Source organism: Sinohyriopsis cumingii, chromosome 16 (genome assembly GCF_028554795.1).
Source record: "Sinohyriopsis cumingii isolate HCF-2022 chromosome 16, ASM2855479v2, whole genome shotgun sequence".
Classification (NCBI taxonomy): domain Eukaryota; kingdom Metazoa; phylum Mollusca; class Bivalvia; order Unionida; family Unionidae; genus Sinohyriopsis; species Sinohyriopsis cumingii.
This window is the reverse complement of record NC_142976.1, coordinates 36,952,703-36,976,169: the sequence shown is the minus strand read 5'-3', so window position 1 is coordinate 36,976,169 and position 23,467 is coordinate 36,952,703. Positions and strand designations below refer to the sequence as shown.

The following is a 23,467-nucleotide window of genomic DNA, read 5'->3' as shown; positions in this document are numbered from 1 at the left end:
ACATAATAATTTCCTTGAGTGTACAAGAAATAGCTGAAAATACAAATTTCATCCAAGTGTGAAAATTTGGGTCAAATGGACCTATATTTGGATGACTGAACCACTTTCATCAAGATGAAATAAAATACCAAAATTTCATCAGTGTAGGCATAACAGGGTTAAAAAATTTAAGGATGTGACAGTTTTGCCCTTTTAAGTGTGCCCAGGGGTCATTTTCCCATCTCAGTCTGCCAGTTTCCCGACTAATTTGACAAATCCCCATATCTTGTTTCGTACTGGGGGTCATAAGCACATAAAATGTTCCCTTGACAGCTCAACTAAGGTTCTACACTGTGTGACAAACAGTTGAATTGAATATACATTACATAAGTCCCTAGAGTGTGAAATATAGGTCATGCAGACTTAGTTTTGGTAAGAATGAGTCACTTTCTTTGAGATACATCTCCATAACAATTATTATGACTGTAGATAAAATGTCAATGATTTTGAGCGTGTCACAATCTGATGAAATGTGTAAATCACTCAAGCCTTTAAATTAGGTCACAGTGACTTAGACTTATTATTGCAGAGTCAGACTTCCTGAAATGCATCAGCAGACCAAATATCACCAGTTAAGGTGAAATAGTGTCTGAAATATTGAAAGGTAAATCAACAAATGATTTCATGAATACATGAATACATAAACAACAAACAAGCCAACCACATGGTCCCTTTCCAACTTTCTGGGTTAGGAAATAAAAGACAAAGAAGAAAGAACCCAACTCCCAAGAATATATGGAAACAAAAAATGAGAAAAAAGAAATGACACAAGATGGTTTAAAGGTTAGAGAAAGGACCTTAAAAACAACGTTAATCATCAGTAATTCTGTTGGCAATGCAGACATTCATGCTTCTGAGATTCCATGCTTCGTTAGTAGAGTGGCTCTGATAGGTTATAGTTCTGAGATTCCATGCTTCATTAGTAGAGTGGCTCTGATAGGTTATAGTTCTGAGATTCCATGCTTCGTTAGTAGAGTGGCTCTGATAGGTTATAGTTCTGAGATTCCATGCTTCATTAGTAGAGTAGTTCTGATAGTTAAAAGCTAGTTAGTTCAGAGATTATATGCAGATAAGAAGAAAAAAAACTAAAGACGGATTCTAAAACCGTACAGCAGTCAAAACCAAGCAAAATAAAATGTAAAGTACCTTGGCAATAAATTATTTTCTTATTGGGTCATATCGGGTAGCTAGGCTCACGTATGCCCGTCCACTCGAATCAAACCACATCTGTAACAAATACAAGCAAATGTTGCTAATATAACAAAACAAGAGACACAAATCAAACTATTCCTTGAGAGAAAATAACAGTAAAATGATAAAAATAAAATATATTGGAATACTGACCAAATTATTGATAAATAAAAATTTGGATAGGGAAGCTTTCAAACAATATATGTAACCAACAGTAACTAAAAAATGTTGCACAATGATCAAAACTTAAAACTAAAAAATAAAATAAAATAAAAAGACTAAAAAATCCTACAGGTGACAAAAAATCCTACAAGTGACAAGTTACTTCTGGTTGGAAAATTCTAAGGGGAGAAAGTGTGGATAGGATCTAATGACTTTGAATACACCATATCCTAAAATCAATTAATTTTAAATTGATATTCCATCTAATTAGTATTCATATTATACTGCACATGCATAATAGCAATTTAATTTTTAGTATTCAATTATGATATAAAAATGTGAATATGATTAAATTGGTTGGACAGCTTTAAATTATCTTGTATAATTTTCATTACTGAACTAATTAAATCTTTGATTTAGTAACAGTAAGTCAATGCAAAATGCACACATAACAATGAAACATGCATATAATGATCATTTAGTAACACTGTAATGAACACAAAGAAAGATTTAAAGTAATGTCAGTTTTTAAATATATCTTTTTACATGTTAAAAAAATCAGACATGCATCAGTTCATTTTTTAAATCTACATTATGATCAAAAGTTAAACAAACTACACGCAACTGTATATCATTCAATATTAACTGAGTACATCATAACACAGGCAGGATACCTTCCATGCACCATACTGGGGTTCCATGCAAAATATACATGCAAATTAAACAGTGCAAAGGTATATGCATATACAGTGCAAAGGTACATGCATGCACAGTGCAAAGGTACATGCATACACAGTGAGAGTGAATTGTACACTGAGGTGATACAGAAAGAAACTGATACTTTTATGCTTTTATAGTATATAGAGTATATACAAGAAGATACATATGAAGTTTTGAGATACATATAAAGAATAGAGATACATGAAAGGTACTGAAGCTTTTTGAAATCGCTAAAATTTTTCACCATAAAAAATAGTCCAAAAATCATTCATGTGTATCTGTAAAATAACCCTGGTGACACTGTAGAATTGATGATACATACATATTAGTTTCAAAGTATTTGTTGCTTTGTTCAAGCTGATACGGAAAAATACAGCTATTTTTAATATCTTTTTGCCATATGTAAATGTCCTAGTAGAGTTCCAGAATCCTTATGGAACAGTGTCACATGACTGGTTCCGATCAAAAGTCACGTGACCAGCCACATCACAAAGCTGCAAAGATGGAAGCTGAAGCTTATTTGAATTGATCTGATTCTAAAGTGGTTTCTTTGGTAAAACAAATGGTAGAGAATCTATATTGCATAATTTGAATATGCTTTGTCAAGCTTGATTTATATCATCTCAATGACTTGAGAAACCTTTTAGCGTATAAACAAATTATAACCTAGAAACTTTATATCCAAATTCATTTTTTTTTCTTTTTTCATATAGAAACAAATTATGTAGGTATGATTATGGTCATACGTAATGATAATACAATTTTCTACAAACAACATACATCTGTTTAATTACCCAGTACATGTTATCATGAAGAAAAAAAGATAAACTAATTTATCATTAGATGTGTCTATATATATATATATATATATATATATATATATATATATATATATATATATATATATCAGCTGGTGAATCATAAAAATGGCTTTTATGTGAAAAAATTTTTGTTCAATAACTCTTTTATTTGTATGTTATTTCTTTATACATTTTTCAGAGAAAGCAAAAATAGGCAACATTCTTTCTTGGTTAAGTCTCTAAGCAAACAACTGGGTTCTGCTCCAAACCACAAACAGACGAATGTACCTGTTAAATACAGGTGTTAATATGCAATGGGGAGCAAGGTCAAATAAGGAAGTGTCATCTTTGAGTGGCTTTTATAAGAAAAGAAACACAAAGCTATGATAGATGGCCTTAATTGGGTACATTTTGGTAATCAAATGGTGGGCTTCTTGATGTTTGCCTTGCCTGTTAAACTAAAATATAATGTTTGAAAATGAAAGCAAGATGTGATAAATGTAAAAGAAAAGGGATTTTCAATTCAAGACAGAAATAGTGACTAGAAAAAGTAAATATTTAACGAAGCAAGTGGGTTCAATTAGTTGGATTTATTTTGTAATGCTACAATTTAACTCTGATAATGCATTTATTTTGTGTGTTTAGAAAGCTCTAGAAGTCTATGGTCTTTTGTTATTGTACTCCTATCCTCCTTTTAACACAATAACCAATGGCTCTGTGATTGTACAAGCTGCCACCCTTTTAACACAATAACCAATGGCTTTGTGATTGTTCAGCTTTTACCACAATAACCTATACTGTACATCGATAAGATCTGATAATTCAGACGTGACTTGCTAGATAACAGTTGCAGTGGTCCTGCAATGTTTCTTGGGAAAATTACAGTATTTCTCCACATGGTATGACTTTTCTTTGTGGGGTGGGGTGGGGACAGCTTAACTGGGGTAGGCTTATTATCAGACAAAGGCATCCTTTGTAAGTATTTGCCAAAATTGTGCAAAAATGGGGGTGGGCTTAATATGCATGGGTTTCTCACTGGATAAATATGGTGAATATGTATTTCACCTATACCTAATACATGATAATGGAAAGGCATCATGGACATGAAGAAATAGAAAACGGACTTTACCAAGGAAGAGCTTTATCTCCTTGCACTTCACCATATAACCACTACTGTGCTGAGGTTTTGGTTGTTTGATATACACCATTTCAAAGCCACAGATGGCAACAAATGGCAGTTAGTATAACTGGTGAAGGAAGAACCAAGGAAAACTGAGTAAATACCACTAACCCAATTAGGAAGCTACTGGGAAGCTTTCTCACATATCCACACTGGTTGAGCTCGGAACTTGAACGCACATGGACAGATGTGAGATGGCATTGATCGGTAAAGGTGACCACCTGAGGCCCCTTTGTGCTTAGATAGCATACAATGATTTTAACACACACACACACACATATACACTTCAAGGGCATATTTATTTTACTTTGTTCCAATTTGTTGATTAAATTTTCAAATATGTTAGTGCTGATGACATTTGTGTTTAATCCATAAATTTAATTAAATATGGCCCTTGAGATATTATTGCTCAAAATTCCTACCTAATAAAATTATAATAGGGCTAGTTGTTCTAGTATTTCCATAACAACAGTGTTTCACAGCATTTATTTAAAAGTCCCTCTTGGACAACACAAAAAGTTATCACTAAAAGATAAAAAACATGCCCAATGGCAGAATGCCAAGTAGGTAAATTACATCATACAATATTTATAGATCTCTTAAACAGCCCTATTGGCAATTACTGCTGACATGTGATTGGTTAATTCTAAGTTATGGCAAACAGATAGGTGACCAGGCTATAAGACCTTTCTGACATGTGAAATCATGTTGCTTACAACCAACTCATGTAATGACCTACAGCCAATGGAGGGGCTGTCAAGTCATCCAAGTGTGACAAAGGTGTAATCTTATACACAATACCAGTCAACATGTGGGTAATATTTCCACAACTGGGATTAAAATATGGGTTACTAAATGGTAACTTTGAGCCAGTATATGTCTCAAAAACTGCTGCTTTGATTTTTATTCAAACTCTAATCTGGAAAATGTCATTTTTTATGCCTAAAGAAAGATTATTTTTTTATTAAATACACAGCATACATGTTATTAAAGGCAAATTCCATGTGTCATATAGATTTCATTTCTTTCAGGTCACTGAAGACGCTATAGCAAAAGTCATATCAAATAACATTAAAAATTCAACTGAGATCAATCTTATTTTGTTCAAAATTATTAAAACTTAGAAGTTGATCGATGAATGGGACAATAAGCAAGCTCATAATTGAAAAATTTCCCAGTAAGGTTCAAGGAAGCCCAACATGTCCTAATAAATAAGAAAAATTATCCACTTAATAAACAAAACTTTCATCCTGTTAAGTATTCTACCAGGTATATAAAAACTCCTTGAGGAAAATATCTAATGACCAGATCACTGTTTATCCTAAAAGTATCTTACACAGAGCTATCACTAATTACACCGACAGTATCTTACACAGAGCTATCACTAATTACAATGACAGTGTCTTACATCGAACTATCACTAATTACACTGACAGTGTCTTAAATGGAGCTATCACTAATTACACTGACAGTGTCTTACATTGAGCTATCACTAATTATACTGACAGTGTCTTAAATGGAGCTATCACTAATTACATTGACTGTCTTACATCAAGCTATCACTAAGTACACTAACAGTATCTTACACAGAACTATCACTAAGTACACTAACAGTGTCTTACACAGAGCTATCACTAATTACACTGACAGTATCTTAAACAGAGCTATCACTAATTACACAGACAGTGTCTTACAAGGAGCTATCATTAATTACACTGACAGTATCTTACACAGAGCTATCACTAATTATACTGACAGTGTCTTAAATGGAGCTATCACTAATTACACTGACAGTATCTTAAATGGAGCTATCACTAATTACACTGACAGTATCTTAAATGGAGCTATCACTAATTACACTGACAGTGTCTTACATTGAACTATCACTAATTACACTGACAGTATCTTACACAGACCTATCACTAATTACACTGACAGTATCTTACACAGAGCTATCACTAATTACACTGACAGTATCTTACACAGAGCTATCACTAATTACACTGACAGTGTCTTACATAGAGCTATTGTTATTTATATTAACAGTGTCTAATGGAGCTATCACTAATTACACTGACAGGGTCTTACACAAAGCTATCACTAATTACAATGACAGTGTCTTGCATAGATCTATCATTAATTACAATGACTGTATCTTACACAGAGCTATCACTAATTACACTGGCAGTGTCTACATACAGCTATCGTTATTTATATTAACAGTGTCTTAAATGGAGCTATCACTAATTACACTGACAGTGTCTTACACAGAGCTATCACTAATTACAATGACAGTGTCTTACACAGAGCTATCACTAATTACAATGACAGTGTCTTACAAAGAGCTATCACTAATTACAATGACAGTGTCTTGCATAGTGCTATCACTAATTACAATGACAGTGTCTTGCATAGAGCTATCACTAATTACAATGACAGTGTCTTACAAAGAGCTATCTAGGACCAGATCACTAATTACAATGACAGTATCATACACCTTTCTGTTTTCAAAATGGGTTTCAGTCATCAAACAATTTTGATTACTTGAAGGCTTGATCTTAGTCCTAGACAAAAATAAACATCATGCAGCTATTTGGATGGATTTAAGCACTTTAATGTTTACCCCACCCCCCCTCCACTGGGATCTGGCAGCATATGAACTTTCAGATTCAACAGTAATCATTATTACGACAATATGTCAAAATAAGGAAATCGAACTAGTTCATATGTATAAAGGGCCACTTCAGGGGGCAGCTCTTGGACTCTTACTTTTATATTTTTATTAATAACATTCAGATCTATAAAACTATGCCAATGATGCTTGACACTTGCTATGCTCATCATTACTTTTTTTTATGAAAACTACATTGGAAATTGAATGCACATTTTAATTAGGTAATTCTAAATAATACAAAATTAAAGTAAGCACATATAAGTTCAAAGCTTTTGCCCTGGAAAGAAAACAAAAGAATGTCTTCAGACTTTCTCCATCAACAAGGCTCATATATCTTGTGAAGATATTGTAAAGCTCCTGAGGGTCACTTTGGATTTTATGCTTTATTTTAATCAATAAATCACAGATTTGTTAAAATACATTAAAAACATTCAATGTGCTGAAACAACTTTGGAAAGCACCTCACAACTAAAGGACAAAGGGCAGTGTAGCACTCTTTCATCATGGCAAATTTCAGCTACTGTCCCATACCTGGCATTTTTATTATTGCAAATTTAAACTACTGTCTCCATATTTGGCATTTTATCATTAAAAACTTCAACTACTGTCCTCATACATGTAATTTTTTAATTACAAAATTTTAACTACTGTCCTTGTACCTGGCATTTTATCATTGCAAATGTCAACTACAGTCCTCATACCTGACACTTCTGCAATCTCCTGAATAAGAAGAAACTTGAAAACATAGATAAAAGAGCTCTGAGATTTGCCGCCAATGAATTCAAGAAACCTTACTCTAGATACTTGAATTTGGTATATGTGTCAGGACCAAAAGCATCTTAAGTTTTAACAACTGTAAAAAAAAAAAAAACAATTTCAAACATACCTAAATGATTGGGTATGTAAATATTCAAGTATACTGGAAATTGTTTACCATTTTTCAAACAATTCTTCCTACTCTTTTATTCTAAAAAAGCAGCTGTATTACTTTTCTTCTGTATAGCAGGCATGAAACATGAACAGAACAGACCCAGATTATCTGTCATACAAGTGCTGTTAGATCAAGTTCCATGCAGTTCACTTATCATTGTCAGAATGAATCATGAGGACACTGATCTGTCAGTACATATTGCAGTAACAGATTACAGTCTGTGTTGTTTGGTCTGCCAGTATATTGTGTAATGACAGATTACAGTCTGTGCTGTTTGATCTGCCAGCACATGTAATGATAGAATACAGTCTGTTCTGTTTGATCTGTCAGCATATTGTCCATGTGTGCGTATTTGAATTTTTAACATAGCTTTAACAATTTTAGTCATATCACTATGATGTCTGCAGTGTGGCAGTTTGTAGTGATGTCTAGCACTAGGGCATCATGCCACAGACATGTAGCCTCATGTCCCACCCAGTCACATTATCCTGACACCAGGCCGACTAGTCCTAACACTACCCTTTTAATGCTGAGTGACAAGTAAGGCAGCTGCTAATACCATTTTTAAAACCATTCAGGCCAACGGAACAGTTCCAGCACATTACGTAGCGACAGATTCGAGTCTATGCTGTTTACAGCTAGATACACATCATACATTTGACAAGACTTCTGTGGAAAACCTTTTTTGGAGTTACATTTTTTGAGAAAAACCTTTACACTGACTTGCACAAAATCTTTAAAACTGAAATGATAACACAGCTACAGCTGGCAGCAGACAACATCATGGTCACTATGTCCTTGACATTTTTCTACAAAAGGTATTTAAGAGACATCGTGTTCACATTTAAAATAGGACTTTTCAACTGTATTCAAGAAATATACATTTACCACAAGACTTTTCAAACACCTTTCAATACACTTTATGATCATACTTTTCAATCTAGATCAGTTTACTTACCACCTAGTGAGGGGCACTCCTGTCAGATTTATTTATGAACTTTTATTGATTCAAGGATTTTGGTGTATATATGTTTACTATATGGCTTTTCAAAAAGGAATTTTTATGTCCTTTTAACAATCATACTTTTCAACCTAGAGTAGATTATTTACAGCCCTGGGAAGTCATTCTCTCTAATTTATTTATGAACTTTTATTGGCTTGAAGTCTTGAGAACATTTCATTGAATGATAAACTGTACACAGGATATACTGATGTAATACTCAACTAATCTCTCCAAATCTGTTCTTTCCAACTCTTAAACATTCTCTCAATATAGTCCCCAGCATAGAACAGCTCAATTAATTGGCAGGCTTGCCATAACAATCAGACAACTGCTATATTTATCCTGTGATAAGCCCATGCTTGATGACAAGCCCATCCCATATTATAATAAACTTCTGGTCAATATTTACCAACAATACCAATCTCTAATAATAAGTCCACCTTCTATGTCTTGGTGAATTGTATTACAGTGATTCTCCTCTTATGAGACCATCCCTTTTGTCCAGTACAGTGATTCCCCACTTATGAGACCATCCCTTCTGTCCAGTACAGTGATTCCCTTATGAGACCATCTCTTCTGTACAGTACAATGATTCCCTTCTTATGAGACTATCCCTTCTGTCCAGTACAGTGAGTCTCTCATGAGACCATCCCTTCTGTCCAGCACAGTGATTATGTTCTTATGAGACCATCCCTTCTGTCCAGTACAGTGATTCTCTTCTTATGAGACCATCCCTTCTGTACAGTACAGTGATTCCCTCTTATGAGACCATCCTTTCTGTCCAGTACAGTGATTTTTTTTATGAGACTGTCCCTTCTGTACAGTACATTGATTCCCCTCTTATGAGACCATCCCTTTTGTTTGGTACAGCGATTCCATTTTAATTTAGGATCACCAGACATTATAAGAAGTCTTCTGGCATAAAACACCATGTTGATATGACTTTCTATTTCTTTGGACTATCAACAGTACTTACAAGATGGTTGCCATGGTGGCCATATTGGATATCAGATGCAAACCACTGCCATTTAGAATTTAGCAGATGTCATAAGAAGCTCAAGGTCAACTATCTCGGATAACAAGATTTTCAAGATGGCTTCTATGATGACTATGCTGGACATTAAGTTAGCACCAATTTCATTGCAACCAACAAAATACTGTTTTAATTATAACCCCATGATCATATGACCATCATTTAGGAGAAGTAGTGATAATCAGATTGGCACCATTTTCATTTCAGAAAAACCAGACATCATAAGAAATCTTCTGTTGAAAACCCATGCCATTATGACTTTCCATTCAAGAGGAGGAGTGATAACAATATTTGTAAGACACATTGAATGTCATGGCGATCAGCAATATTTTCATCTAGGACAGACTAGATATCATAATAAGTCTTTCAGCTAAAAACCTATTTTAATATGACTCTATTCATTTAGTAATAACAAGTTTTTCAAGATGGTTTCTGCGGTGGCCATATTAGATGTCTGAGTGGCACCATTTTCATTTCAGACTGTCTAGACCATGGGATGAATGTCTATCTCAAGTTTCATGTAGTTTAGAAGAAGCAGCAATAAAAAATGTGTGGTAATGGACAGACAAATGACAGACCAAAATCCATCCCATAAGTTCATCCAATCTTTGACCATTAGCGTTAAAAATAAACCAGAGGATATCTCTTTTCTTTTTTTGAGAAAGAGATCAAAATGTGTAAAAATGCCAACAAACTGGTGGAAAAGTGATCTCTACACCTCATCATCCTAGTGGCTGTGAAACAGTAACGCCAACATTTTTGTCAGTATAGGTGATCAAGTATGCTTGCATGAGCAGTGACTGGGATCAAACTTAGAAATGCAAAGATGAAAAGCAAGCATGTTACCAGTATGTTCCTTCACACTCAAGGCAACCTCACCTGCATTTTAAACCATTCAAAGTATAATATTATACAAGTTGTCAGAAATTGTTGTACAGTTTATAAAATAAACATATAAGTATGCAGTTGGATCTACATTCATATAAAATTATGCCATCTTTAAAGAATACTTTGCAGCCACCCTTTTAACCTGTACAAATTTCCATGATGGACTTTTTCCTATGATTCTAATGAACATTTATTTTTCATTCTTGCCAAAGTTAAATGTTTAAAATTATTTACAACCATGACAGCCTGTGAAAAAACTAGACATCTATCCACTGATAAAGCAATGGGAAGAAGTCAAGAAAATTTTAAGGATGACTTAATATGAATGACATGTTTTACTGTCTAACACTAGTCCATTTGCTGCTCTGCATGCATAAATGACATATTTTACTGTCAAACATTGGTCCATTTACTGTAATGTATGCATGAATGACATATTTTACTGTCAAAAATTGGTCCATTTGCTGTAATGTATGCATGGATGACATATTTTACTGTCAATAATTGATCCATTTGCTGCAATGCATGCATAAATGACATATTTTACTATCAAAAATTGGTCCATTTGCTGTAATGTATGCATGAATGACATATTGCTTTCAAACACTGTTTCATTTGCTGCCATGCATGGTGCCAAAACTGCATAAGGGATTTTTTCTCAGTATTTCTTTTTTTTGTTTGAGTTTGTCAGTGTTGAATTATCATAAGGTTTCTATCATAAAACAATCTAGACACTAAAGGATAAAGGATAGAAATATGCAACATCTGCACTAACTATGACTACTTGCTTTAAGGTGATGGACTAAGCATTTGCTGTGTCAGGAGTACAAAGTAATCATTCAGCAAATGGAGTTAATCTAGGGTTTGCCAAGAATTCTCTTTTTTCTTCTCCAATTCTGCAAGCAAGCATGAGGTAGAAGTATTATCACATCAAATTTTGTAATTATCAGATTGATATTCTTTGAAAGAATTTGATAAAATCACAGTTACACATTTTGTTGCATAAAATAAAAAAATGTCTCTTTTACATTTTTATTATTACCTCAATGTCCTTATTAATGAGATCTCAGAAAATTTTATAATATGAGAGAAAATTACGCTCACCTCTTTTTGACAACTGCATTATGTACAACAAACATGTGACATGTATATTACTATACAAATGACAAACTCTAGCTTAACTCGTTTTAATATTAAGCAGAAAATGGTTAGGGCCAATTGTCATTTTTACAATGGCTTGCCTTACATCTGTACGACTTCTTGTCAAGTTAGAGGGACCCGTAACTGCAAAATTGGAGGATTTTCTGATAGCACAACCCTGGATAGGTGGCTCATTTGCAGTAAGCAAATCATTTGTGCCCTGAGATTCTGTACTAAGACTGAGGGTATTGGTAACTTTTCTCACTGTCTGCAATCTCTGAGATTAGAGAGTGAAAAAAAAATTAAAAGCAGAAAAAACAAAACAGAATTTTGTTTCAGGCTGAAAAAGAAACAATTCTTTCTGAATGTATACAGAAAAGGACTAAGAAATTATTATAAGATAGCTAATAAAAAATCAAGTCTTTTAACAAACAAAAATTAAAGCAAAATAAATGATTCAAGATAATTCCTACTGTGTTAGAATATATATGAACTGATGAAATGAATGATTAACAATGAACAAATAAATATTCTGTGATCCTCCTGTTTGGGAAAATTTGGACAGCTGTTGATACAAGTTGCCATGCCATTTTTAGAACAACTGCAGTTCTTGAATGATTATTGCTACCCAGCTATTAGGTATAAAAATGAAAGAGGAAACACATTTATTAACATAAAATAAATTCAAATAAATATATTACAGTGCTGTATAGGTGGATGACAATGGCATGAATTCAAATAAATATATTACAGTGCTGTAAATGTAGATGACAATGACATGAATTCAAATAAATATATTACAGTGCTGTATAGGTGGATGACAATTTACATACAAAAGAGAGACTACAGAGGATGGATTTACATACAAAAGAGAGACTACAGGTGATGAATGTACATACAAAAGAGAGACTACAGGTGATGAATGTACATACAAAAGAGAGACTACAGGTGATGAATGTACATACAAAAGAGACTATAGATGATGCATGTACATACAAAAGAAAGACTACAGATGATGGATTTACTTACAAAAGAGAGACTACAGATGATGGATCTACATACAAAAGAGAGACTACAGAGGATGGATTTACATACAAGAGAGAGACTACAGAGGATGGATGTACATACAAAAGAGAGACTACAGAGGATGGATGTACATTCAAAAGAGAGACTACAGGTGACAAATGTACATACAAAAGAGAGACTAAAGATGATGGATGTACATACAAAAGAGAGACTACAGGTGATGCATGTACATACAAAAGAGAGACTACAGATGATGGATGTAGATACAAAAGAGAGACTATGGATGATGGATTTACATACAAAAGAGAGACTACAGATGATGCATGTACATACAAATGAAAGACTGCAGGTGATGGATGTACATACATAAGAGAGACTACAGAGGATGGATTTACATACAAAAGAGAGACTACAGATGATGGATTTACATACAAAAGAGAGACTACAGGTGATGAATGTACATACAAAAGAGAGACTACAGAGGATGGATTTACATACAAAAGAGAGACTACAGAGGATGGATGTACATTCAAAAGAAGAGAGACTACAGATGATGGATGTACATTCAAAAGAGAGACTACACATGATGGATGTACATACAAAAGAGAGACTACAGAGGATGGATTTACATACAAAAGAGAGACTACAGAGGATGGATTTACATACAAAAGAGAGACTACAGATGATGGATGTACATACAAAAGAGAGACTACAGATGATGGATTTACATACAAAAGAGAGACTACAGATGATGAATGTACATACAAATGAGAGACTACAGGTGATGAATGTACATGCAAAAGAGAGACTGCAGGTGATGAATGTACATACAAAAGAGAGACTACAGATGATGAATGTACATACAAAATAGAGACTACAGGTGATGGATTTACATACAAAAGAGAGACTACAGGTGCAGGACCATCACATAAGCCTATCTGCTCTTCAACCAGTAAAAATTATATATATATATATATATATATATATATATATATATATATATATATATATATATATATATATATATATATATCAGCATGTCAGGGTCTATTCTGTTTGCATTTGGCTTTAAGAATATGATACACCAGCATATCAGGGTCTATCCTGTTAGCATTTTACTCCAAGAAGAATGAAGAGTGTGGACCCTGATCTGCCAATCCATTAAGTGACTGCCAATCTGAGGCTATGGCTGTTGCAGTTAGAAGAGACTTGACACAGGTAAAAATATAGTTTGATCTCTATTAGACAAATGCACAAAACTAAATATGTGTTTCATTCTGAGTTGCCAGAAAGACCAAGTATGGTACTGCATAAAGATATGCTGAGGTCATTGTGCCGATATGTTTTTATTCACCATATACAAGTTTCTGCCACAACTCTGAACAAAACATGAATGCAGTTTTGCATTTATTACAAATATCTCTTTTAAACTTTCAAAATATTTTCAGTTATATACCATTCAATTTCAAGTTAACATAAACTGGGATTTATAAATTATGATTTGGTCCATCTAACAATACTGACACACATACCACCACGTCAGCCAATTCTGCATCGGGTAATTTTGCGCAATGACACATCATTTCTGCAAACATTGGATCACGTGTTATTTTTTTGTGAATAATTAATTTTGTATCAGCAAAGAATGATCATACTTTAATTAAGGAAAGTGATATTCATAAAGTGTACCAAAATATCCCACATTCTGACTCGAAATGCATATGAAAATCTGATTTCTAAATGTCAACATCAAGACCCACTCCATGACCTTCTTGAACCTGTAACCCAGAAAATCCTATTTACTATGTATCTGTTAGAATCATACAAATAAATACTTTATATAAAAGAGAGAAACATACACCTTAAAAAAATTCTGCATCTTAACATTAGTTTCCAATTTTGCAAGATGTTGTTCCACATGTACAAAAATGTCTGCTACCCAACACATCAGCTTGCCGCTAGAATGGGATTCTCACAAAATTTCCCGACGTATAGTCTATTTCAAAATTTTTTCGTAATGTTTCCCCATAAACAAGACATTGTAAACAAATTACACCCTATTCATTGTTGTTTCTCTTCCACATAATAGCTTGTTTTTATTAAAAATGTTGAACTTTACCAATTTTTTTACAAGATTGGTTTAGTTGGCTTAATATCGCTTGCCATTTATTGGCATTTTTACATTGAATTTTGTAGAACTAGCTATAAACATGATCTAATTACTCTACTGAACTGCTGACAGAGACAGTCCAAAGTAAAGTATTTAATTTCTAAAGCCCGATGGATAAACATTACATCTTTTCAAGACAGTGCACAGAATTGGCCGACATATCAAGAGTTATGAAAACACGGGGGTGGTATCCTGTGTGTCCAAAATTAATATTATTTTGAACAGATTATTCTTGTGACAATTGCCTCTTTTCAAATGGTAAGCATTGCGGTATTTTATTTTCATCAATCGGTTGAATTCGGTATATGTTTTGCTTCAGTTTTGGTGATTGAAACCTCAGGTGCGCAGAAATGCCCTTCAGAATCATATGTCACTGAAAACAGCAAAACAGTTCTCAGTCTGGGTGTGCAATATGGATCAATGGACTGAATTATGTTATCAAGCACAAAAATCAACCATGTAACATTAAATGTATGTCCAGATGAATATTCTTTTCTGGCATTTTTTCACAATATCATCTTCTTTTCATGAATAGAAAATGGTATAGCATGGAAAAAAGGTTACATGGAACCATTCTACCTCAAACCCATATCCAGTAAAAGTTACATGCAATCATTCTGCCTCACACAATAAAATAAGCGTAAAATGAGCAAATAATCTTGCAGCTTAGATACCAAGACTTAAAAAAAGGCATATTAACAGCTGCATACAACACTACTGCTAGCTCACCTGTTTCTCAGCTAGAGTGGCAAGATTTTGGAGGGTGGTCTTGGACCCAGCACTTTGTGAGGTAGCATTGGCATTGGCATTTTGTCTGTGAACATAAAACAATCAAAAAATCATTACATCAAAATTCATAACTTCTTTTCATTATGAAAATCGATTTTGTGTAATCTTAATGAACAAAGGTGAAATCAGTTCTTGTACAGAAACACTAAAATGATATGACTGAAATCAGATCGACCAATGGAATGAGCCAATTTTAGAAAATTAAAATGGTTATCCTGAACACTGTCTCACCTGCTGTGCATGATGAAACATAGTTCTGATTTATGAGAAACCTGAACACTAAATGTTAACAAAGCATGCTAACAGGATGACAATTATGCTACAGCCAAAAAGACCATACATGTTTCCTCATCATTTGTTAAAGCAGGCAAGACAACAAACTGTACATGTGATCCCAAAATTAACTGTACTAAAGAGAAAATTATATCTCACTAATATTTTACTTAGTACCATAGATTTCATTTTGTGAACTGCCTTTAGACACCCATTTAGTTCCAATATTTGGATATTTGGATATATGAGTTTGTTACATTTCCAAACACATGTGCAAATCTGGAGACAGACACTTAGTTCCAATATGTGAACACCTGGATATATGAGGTTGTTACATTTCCAACATGTACAAATCTGGAGACACCCACTTAGTTCCAATATGTGAACACCTGGATATATGAGGTTGTTACATTTCCAACATGTACAAATCTGGAGACACCCACTTAGTTCCAATATGTGAACACTAGGATATATGAGGCTGTTACATTTACAATCTGCACAAACCTGGAAACAGGCTAGTTCGGTTTGGCTTTAAGAGCAGCTTAGATATTTGCAGTTTATAAAAAATATATTTATTTTTTTTAAATCTGAGGAAATAAACTATTTTTATCTTTATTTAAAAAGAGTTCCAGCTAGCATTAACCAAAACAAGGAATATTTAATCGAAAGACAAGAACATGGCTGCATAAAGGACAGGTTCAACTGCAAACAATATAGATACAGATCTGCTGGCACATTATGTGATGACAGATCAAGGTCTATGTTTTTTATTCTATTGATGTGGCCTAACAAACTGTATAAAATTAGATTTGTTGGCACAATATGTTACAGCAGGTCTGGGACTATGCAGTTTTTGTTAAAATACATGAATAAATTAAACCCTTTTCTCTTTTCATATCATCATATATGCCTTTCTCAACAAAACTCTACATTAACACTGATGATATGTATGAAAATAAACTTTGCAATGTGATCACAAGAAGGAATTCATCTCCCAATATGCTGGAGAAATGCTGAAATTAAATACAATCAAAACCAGTGGCTTAAATTGGGAGTAATCCAAACAGCCATTTGGAAAGGCGTAGGTAAACTTACAGGTTACCAAAATCACATTTTCCTACCATTTATTTGCTTTCTCAAACACATGGTCTTAACTATCATTTTTATGCAAAAATGTCAAAAAACCCTCGCATTTATAAATTTATTTAAATAAAATGTTTATTGTGCTATTATATACTACCAACTCGATGATGCAATATTGCTTTCAAGCTTAACTTCTTGCAAGTTTTAACAAACAGTCAGCTCATCAAACATACCAAGGATGGAAATATTGAAAAGAAAATTTTGTAGACACTGCGAATATTTCATTGCTGACCTGCTCAAGTAGAGGACTGGGGTCACTTGTTATCCATTCTAGCCTTGCTATCACTAAAAAGTAACAACACTCAACTTCAACTGGCCTTTATTTTGTATTCAACTGTACTTATCTAAAGCAAACACAATGTAGACTTTGCATAGTGCTCAAATTTTTGTTTTGCTATACTTTCATTTGTCTAATTATCTTTTTAGGCTTTGTGCCCATGAAAAAGGAATTAGTAGATTTAAAAAGAGTTTGGGCTGGTACACACACACACACACACACACACACACATACACACACACACACCCACCCTGCTGTGTGGCATGATTGAGTACCCAGCAGTATAAGTGGGTGGGCAGACAGGGCTCATTAGCCTTGGCAGGTTGCCAATCTAAGAGAAGGAAAACTCTAAACCTGGCCAGATGGAGCTCGTTAGCCTTGTTAGGCTCGGTGTCAAATGTCATGCTCAGCATTCCTTGGGACACCACCAGCATGGACAAGAGGGGGATCCTGATGCCAAGATTGCCATACTCCATGCCCAGGCTTGCGCCTTGAAGAGGCCACTCCAGTCTCGCCCCTGAGTGAGGAAACAACACAGAAGCTGGCAGATTACAGGTTATAAATTCCACCCGATTGACGTAGGGAAGGGGCACCATGGGTTAGCTTCAACGGTGGGATGGATCATAATGTCCCACTGGCAGACTACCACCTGCCTCAAGCTGGGCAGCCCCCGGTCAGTAAGGTGCTGGCACATCAATGTCTGCTTGCTCCAGTGGATGCCTGGAACTCAGTGTGTTGCTCAGCATGACAAGAAGATGTAAACTCTGCGCCAGACAAAAGAAACAAGAAATCATCAAAGAAGATTCCAGCTCTTCAATGTGCAAGCTGGAACATGCACACCATGTGCACAGGCATCTATAACGACCTCAGGGAGGTGGATGACACCAGGAAGATGGCCATCATCGACAGAGAGCTTACCAAACTAAATGTCAGCATAGCTGCCCTCCAGGAAACCAGGCTCACCTCCAATGGCTCCCTCAGAGAGGAAAACTACACATTCTTCTGGAAGGGTCGAGAACATGAGGAGCCCCGCCAGCACAGAGTAGACTTCGCCATCAAAAATACCCTTCTGATCTCGGTTGAGCCTCTTTCAGGATGCACTGAGCATCTCTTGTCCATCTACCTTGCCATTTCAGCAGGTCCTTTCAACATCCTCAGTGTCTACGCCCCCACCTCATGTCTTCACATCTCTTGTCCATCTGCCTTGCCACTGCAGCAGGTCCTGTCAACATCCTCAGTGTCTATGCCCCCACCCTCAAGTCTTCACCAAAAGGATCAGTTCTATGGGCAGCTGGACAATCAGATCAAAGGATGCCCTAAAGACAAGCCACTATTCCTCCTCTGCAACTCTAATGCCAGAGTAGGTGCAGATCAGGAGTCAAGGCTCACAGGCCTTGGACATCATGGCACTGGAAAGACCAATGAAAATGGTCAAAGACTGCTGGAGCAGCACACCTACCATGACCTATGCATTACCAAACACCATCTTCAAATGTAAGCCACAACATAAAGTGTCATGGAAACACCCCAGGTCTCATTGCTGGCACCAGCTCAACTTGGTCATCACTAGGTGCTCTGCCCTTAACAGCGTCCTCTCCACCAGAACCTACCACAGTGTAGACTGCAACTCCGACCATGCCCTCATGAGCAGCAGGGTGCACCTACAGCCACACACACTACACCGCTCCAAACCAAAAAGTTGCCATCGCATCAACACTGCACTGATGTCGGTCCCCTCCAGGGTGGAGGAGTATGCCAGACCACAATGCCACAGCCAAGTGGAATGCCATGAAAGGTGCCATCTACAGCACAGCCATGTCCATGTTTGGCAAGAAGGAATGGCCTAGTCAGGGCTGGTTCAACGCACACCTTTCAAAGATGGAACCAATAATCGAGGAACCAATAATTGAGGACAAATGAAAAACCTTCATAGCTTACAAAAAATGCCCCAATGAATGGATGTTTGCTACCCTCAGAAGTGCCCAGAGCACCACCCAATACATCGTCAGACAGTGTGCAAACTAGTACTGGCAGCAACCGTGTGAAGGAATCCAGCACAGCACTGAATCTGGAAACAATCAAGGCATGTACAGTGGCATGAAGATGCCCCTAGGCCCTACAGCAAATGGGGTTGCCCCCCCTGAAATCACTGATGGGAGAGAGGATCACAGGCTGTGAGCAACAGATGGCCAGAAGGGTGGAGTACTACTCAGAGCTCTACTTCCAAGAAGCATCAGTCACTGATGCGGTCCTTAGCAGTATACAGAAGCTGCCCACCATGGAGGAGCTCAACAAAGTGCCCACATTAGAGGAGCTCAGCAAAGCCATTGACTACCTCCTAAACAACAAAGCACCTGGTAGTGACAGCATCCCATCAGAAGCTATCAAACGTGTGAAACCAACATTGCTTCAGTTGCTGCATTAGCTACTCTGCCTCTGCTGGGAGGAAGGAGCAGTCCCCCAAGACATGTGCAACACCACCATTGCGACCCTTTAGAAAAACAAGGGTGACGCAGTGACTGTAACAATTCCAGAATGATCTTGCTCCTGAGCATCATTGGCAAAGTGTATGCCTGCATCCTCAACAGGCTACAGCTGCAGGTGGACCATGTGTATCCAGAAGCCCAGTGCAGCTTCAGAGTAGGCAGGTCAACAACAGACATGATCTTCTCCCTCTGTCAACTCCAAGAGAATAGCAGAGAGCAAGGTCAGCCACTTTAATATGATGTTCATTGACCACACCAAGACCTTTGACCTGGTCAGCAGGAAGGGCCTATTTGAACTTCTCAGGAAGATCATGGCTGCCCCCCAAAACTCTGCAGCATGATAACCTCTTTCCATGCCGATATGAAGGGAACAGTCCTGTATGATGGATCCTCCTCAGACTCCTTCCCCATCAATAGCAGCATGAAGCAGAGCCGTGTGCTGGCACCAACCCTTTTCTGGATCTTCTTCTCCCTGTTCCTGTCCTACGCCTTTGACTCCTAGTTTCACTGTTGCAAATAACCAATACTGCGTGTTCCATAGATATAGTCCAGCATACTGCCTGTTCCACAGATGTGTTGCCATTCAAACTTAAATTTATAAAGCCACCAAAACAGTTACACATCTTCAAATGCAAAGTTTATATGCCCTAAATCTCATGATTTCAGTCAATGAAATAAATTAATCACATCTCCCTTAATACAGCTTCATGCACTGTTCATGAAAGTGATAACGTGATGCATGTTGAGCAAGCCAAGATGACATTTTCCCACCCCAAACTGCCAGTGTCTCTATAAATTTAACAAATACCCTTACCTTGATCATTTTAGGGAGACAAAGGGGCATAAAATGACACCCTGACATCACAACAAGCTGAGAGAGAGAGTGTTATATTGAGGGATATTTCAAAAAGACAATACAAATATTTTGAAATTACATTATTATTGATTCTCATGGGCCAAGAAGTAAATTAAAGCCAAATAAATTAACTAACAAAATCAACATGACCAATTTAATAGAATCCAAGCCATACCAGCATTATAAATTATCAAGAAGCTATGAAACACGACCAGTTAAATGGGATCAAAGACCATACCTGCATTATATAAGATCAATTAAATGGAATCCAAGATGATACAAGCATTATTTAAGACCAGTTAATGGAATCCAAGACCATACCAGAATTATATAAGACTAGTGTAATGGAATCCAAGATGATACAAGCATTATGTAAGACCAGTTAATGGAATCCAAGATCATACCAGAATTACATAAGACTAGTGTAATAGAATCCAAGATGATACAAGCATTATTTAAGACCAGTTAATGGAATCCAAGACCATAACAGAATTACATAAGACTAGTGTAATGGAATCCAAGATGATACAAGCATTATGTAAGACCAGTTAATGGAATCCAAGACCATACCAGAATTATATAAGACTAGTGTAATGGAATCCAAGATGATACAAGCATTATGTAAGACCAGTTAATGGAATCCAAGATCATACCAGAATTACATAAGACTAGTGTAATAGAATCCAAGATGATACAAGCATTATGTAAGACCAGTTAATGGAATCCAAGATCATACCAGCATTATATAAGACTAGTGTAATGGAATCCAAGATGATACAAGTATTATGTAAGACCAGTTAATGGAATCCAAGACCATAACAGAATTATATAAGACTAGTGTAATGGAATCCAAGATGATACAAGCATTATTTAAGAATAGTTAATGGAATCCAAGACCATACCAGCATTATATAAGACTAGTGTAATGGAATCCAAGATGATACAAGCATTATATACGACCATTTAATGGAATCCAAGACCATAACAGAATTATATAAGACTAATGTAATGGAATCCAAGACCATACCAGCATTACATAAGACCAATTTAATCAAATCCCAAACCATACCAGCATTACAGAAGACCAGTTTAATGGAATACAATCCCAAACCATACCAGCATTATAGAAGACCAGTTTAATGGAATACAAGACTATACCAGCCTTATATAACATAGTTAAATAGGATCCAAGACCACACCATCATTATATAAGAGGAGTCACTATAATGAGGGAATTTATAGAGAGGGACAATGTATTATAACCTAGACCATTTCTATTATCTCATTTACAAATGAAATAGAACACTATAAATGCGATTGTTATTCACACCAATGTGAGAGAAAATCAATGGTAATCATACTTGTTAGTCATTCAAGAGGAAATTGCTTGTAAAATTTCCATTCACACACTTCATAATAGGTTAGTTTGATTTTCTCTTAATGATTATTTGGAAGTTTGGCCTGAAAAAGACACAACTCAAGTTCTATGGCTGCATTCATTATTTACTATAGATCTTATCCTTCTTTACAGTCTGTGTAAATTAATCACACCTAATATTGCCATGCACCTTTATAAATAATTCATAATGATTGTATATTACACATTTATTATTCTGTCCATTGATGAAGGGAACTAAATAACATGACAGATGAGCATTGATTACTGTACACATGCTATAATACAGAATTTCTCTCATGATGAACTTCAGCATAATCTGATGAATGATAAAATGGGCTTATCACAGGAAAAGGCTTTTTAAAAGTGAAATTTTTCAACATTTTGTGAAAGCTGTGGATAGGACTATCATCAATCATGGGCTTTTCATAGGAGAATTACAGTACTATAAAGAATCATGTACATATGACTGAAAAAACAACACAGACCCAGATCTGCCAGTGCAAAATGTGCCAGCAGATCTAGGCCAAAATAGATTGTTCTGTTGCTAAGTCCTGGCATATTATGTAACAGCAGATCTGGGTCTGTGTCTGTAGTGTTTGTAGATGTTCCTTATAAGTAAACATATAAGGTAACTCTCTCTGATAAGCCGGGGTTTTATTATCAGCTTATTCTGGCAATTTTGCTAAGAAAACCTTGACCAATTATAGCTCAAAAACTTTATAGATATCTACCAATGAATCCCAGTATATGTGATTATAAGGTTTGAGTACAAGTATAAAAACTTTAATTCTATGTCCAAGAAACCTGTTTTCCTTTGCTTTGTAGAATAATTAATAACCTAGAATAATAATTAATCTATTAATACATATGTGTGCATGCCATACTTACCAATAATAAACCAGTTAATAATAATAATAATAATAATAATACATGTAATAATAATAATAATAATAATAATAATAATAATAATAATAATACATGTAATAATAATAATTATAATACATGTAATGATAATAATAATAATACATGTAATAATAATAATAATACATGTAATAATAATAATAATACATGTAATAATAATAATAATAATACATGTAATAATAATAATAATACATGTAATAATAATAATAATAATAATACATGTAATGATAATAATAATAATAATAATACATGTAATAATAATAATAATACATATAATAATAATAATAATACATGTAATAATAATAATACATGTAATGATAATAATAATAATACATGTAATAATAATAATAATAATAATAATAATAA

At 35.1% G+C, this 23,467-nt stretch overlaps 1 protein-coding gene across 4 annotated transcripts in view; it reads right to left on the bottom strand.

The window, feature by feature from the left end:
* LOC149780217 (uncharacterized) overlaps nucleotides 1-23,467 on the bottom strand; it is a 112,645-nt gene that overhangs the window by 53,381 nt on the left and 35,797 nt on the right. For 2 of the 4 annotated variants that reach the window (XM_089936976.1, XM_089936977.1), the window contains 3 exons: nucleotides 15,687-15,771; nucleotides 11,868-12,038; nucleotides 1,186-1,266 (listed from right to left, as the gene is read on the bottom strand). In XM_089936976.1, coding sequence (XP_089793102.1) covers nucleotides 1,198-1,266; nucleotides 11,868-12,038; nucleotides 15,687-15,771 — 325 coding nt within the window. In that variant the 3' untranslated portion in view covers nucleotides 1,186-1,197. The remainder of the gene's footprint in view (nucleotides 1-1,185; nucleotides 1,267-11,867; nucleotides 12,039-15,686; nucleotides 15,772-23,467) is intronic. The other 2 variants (XM_089936974.1, XM_089936975.1) reach the window with 1 other exon arrangement.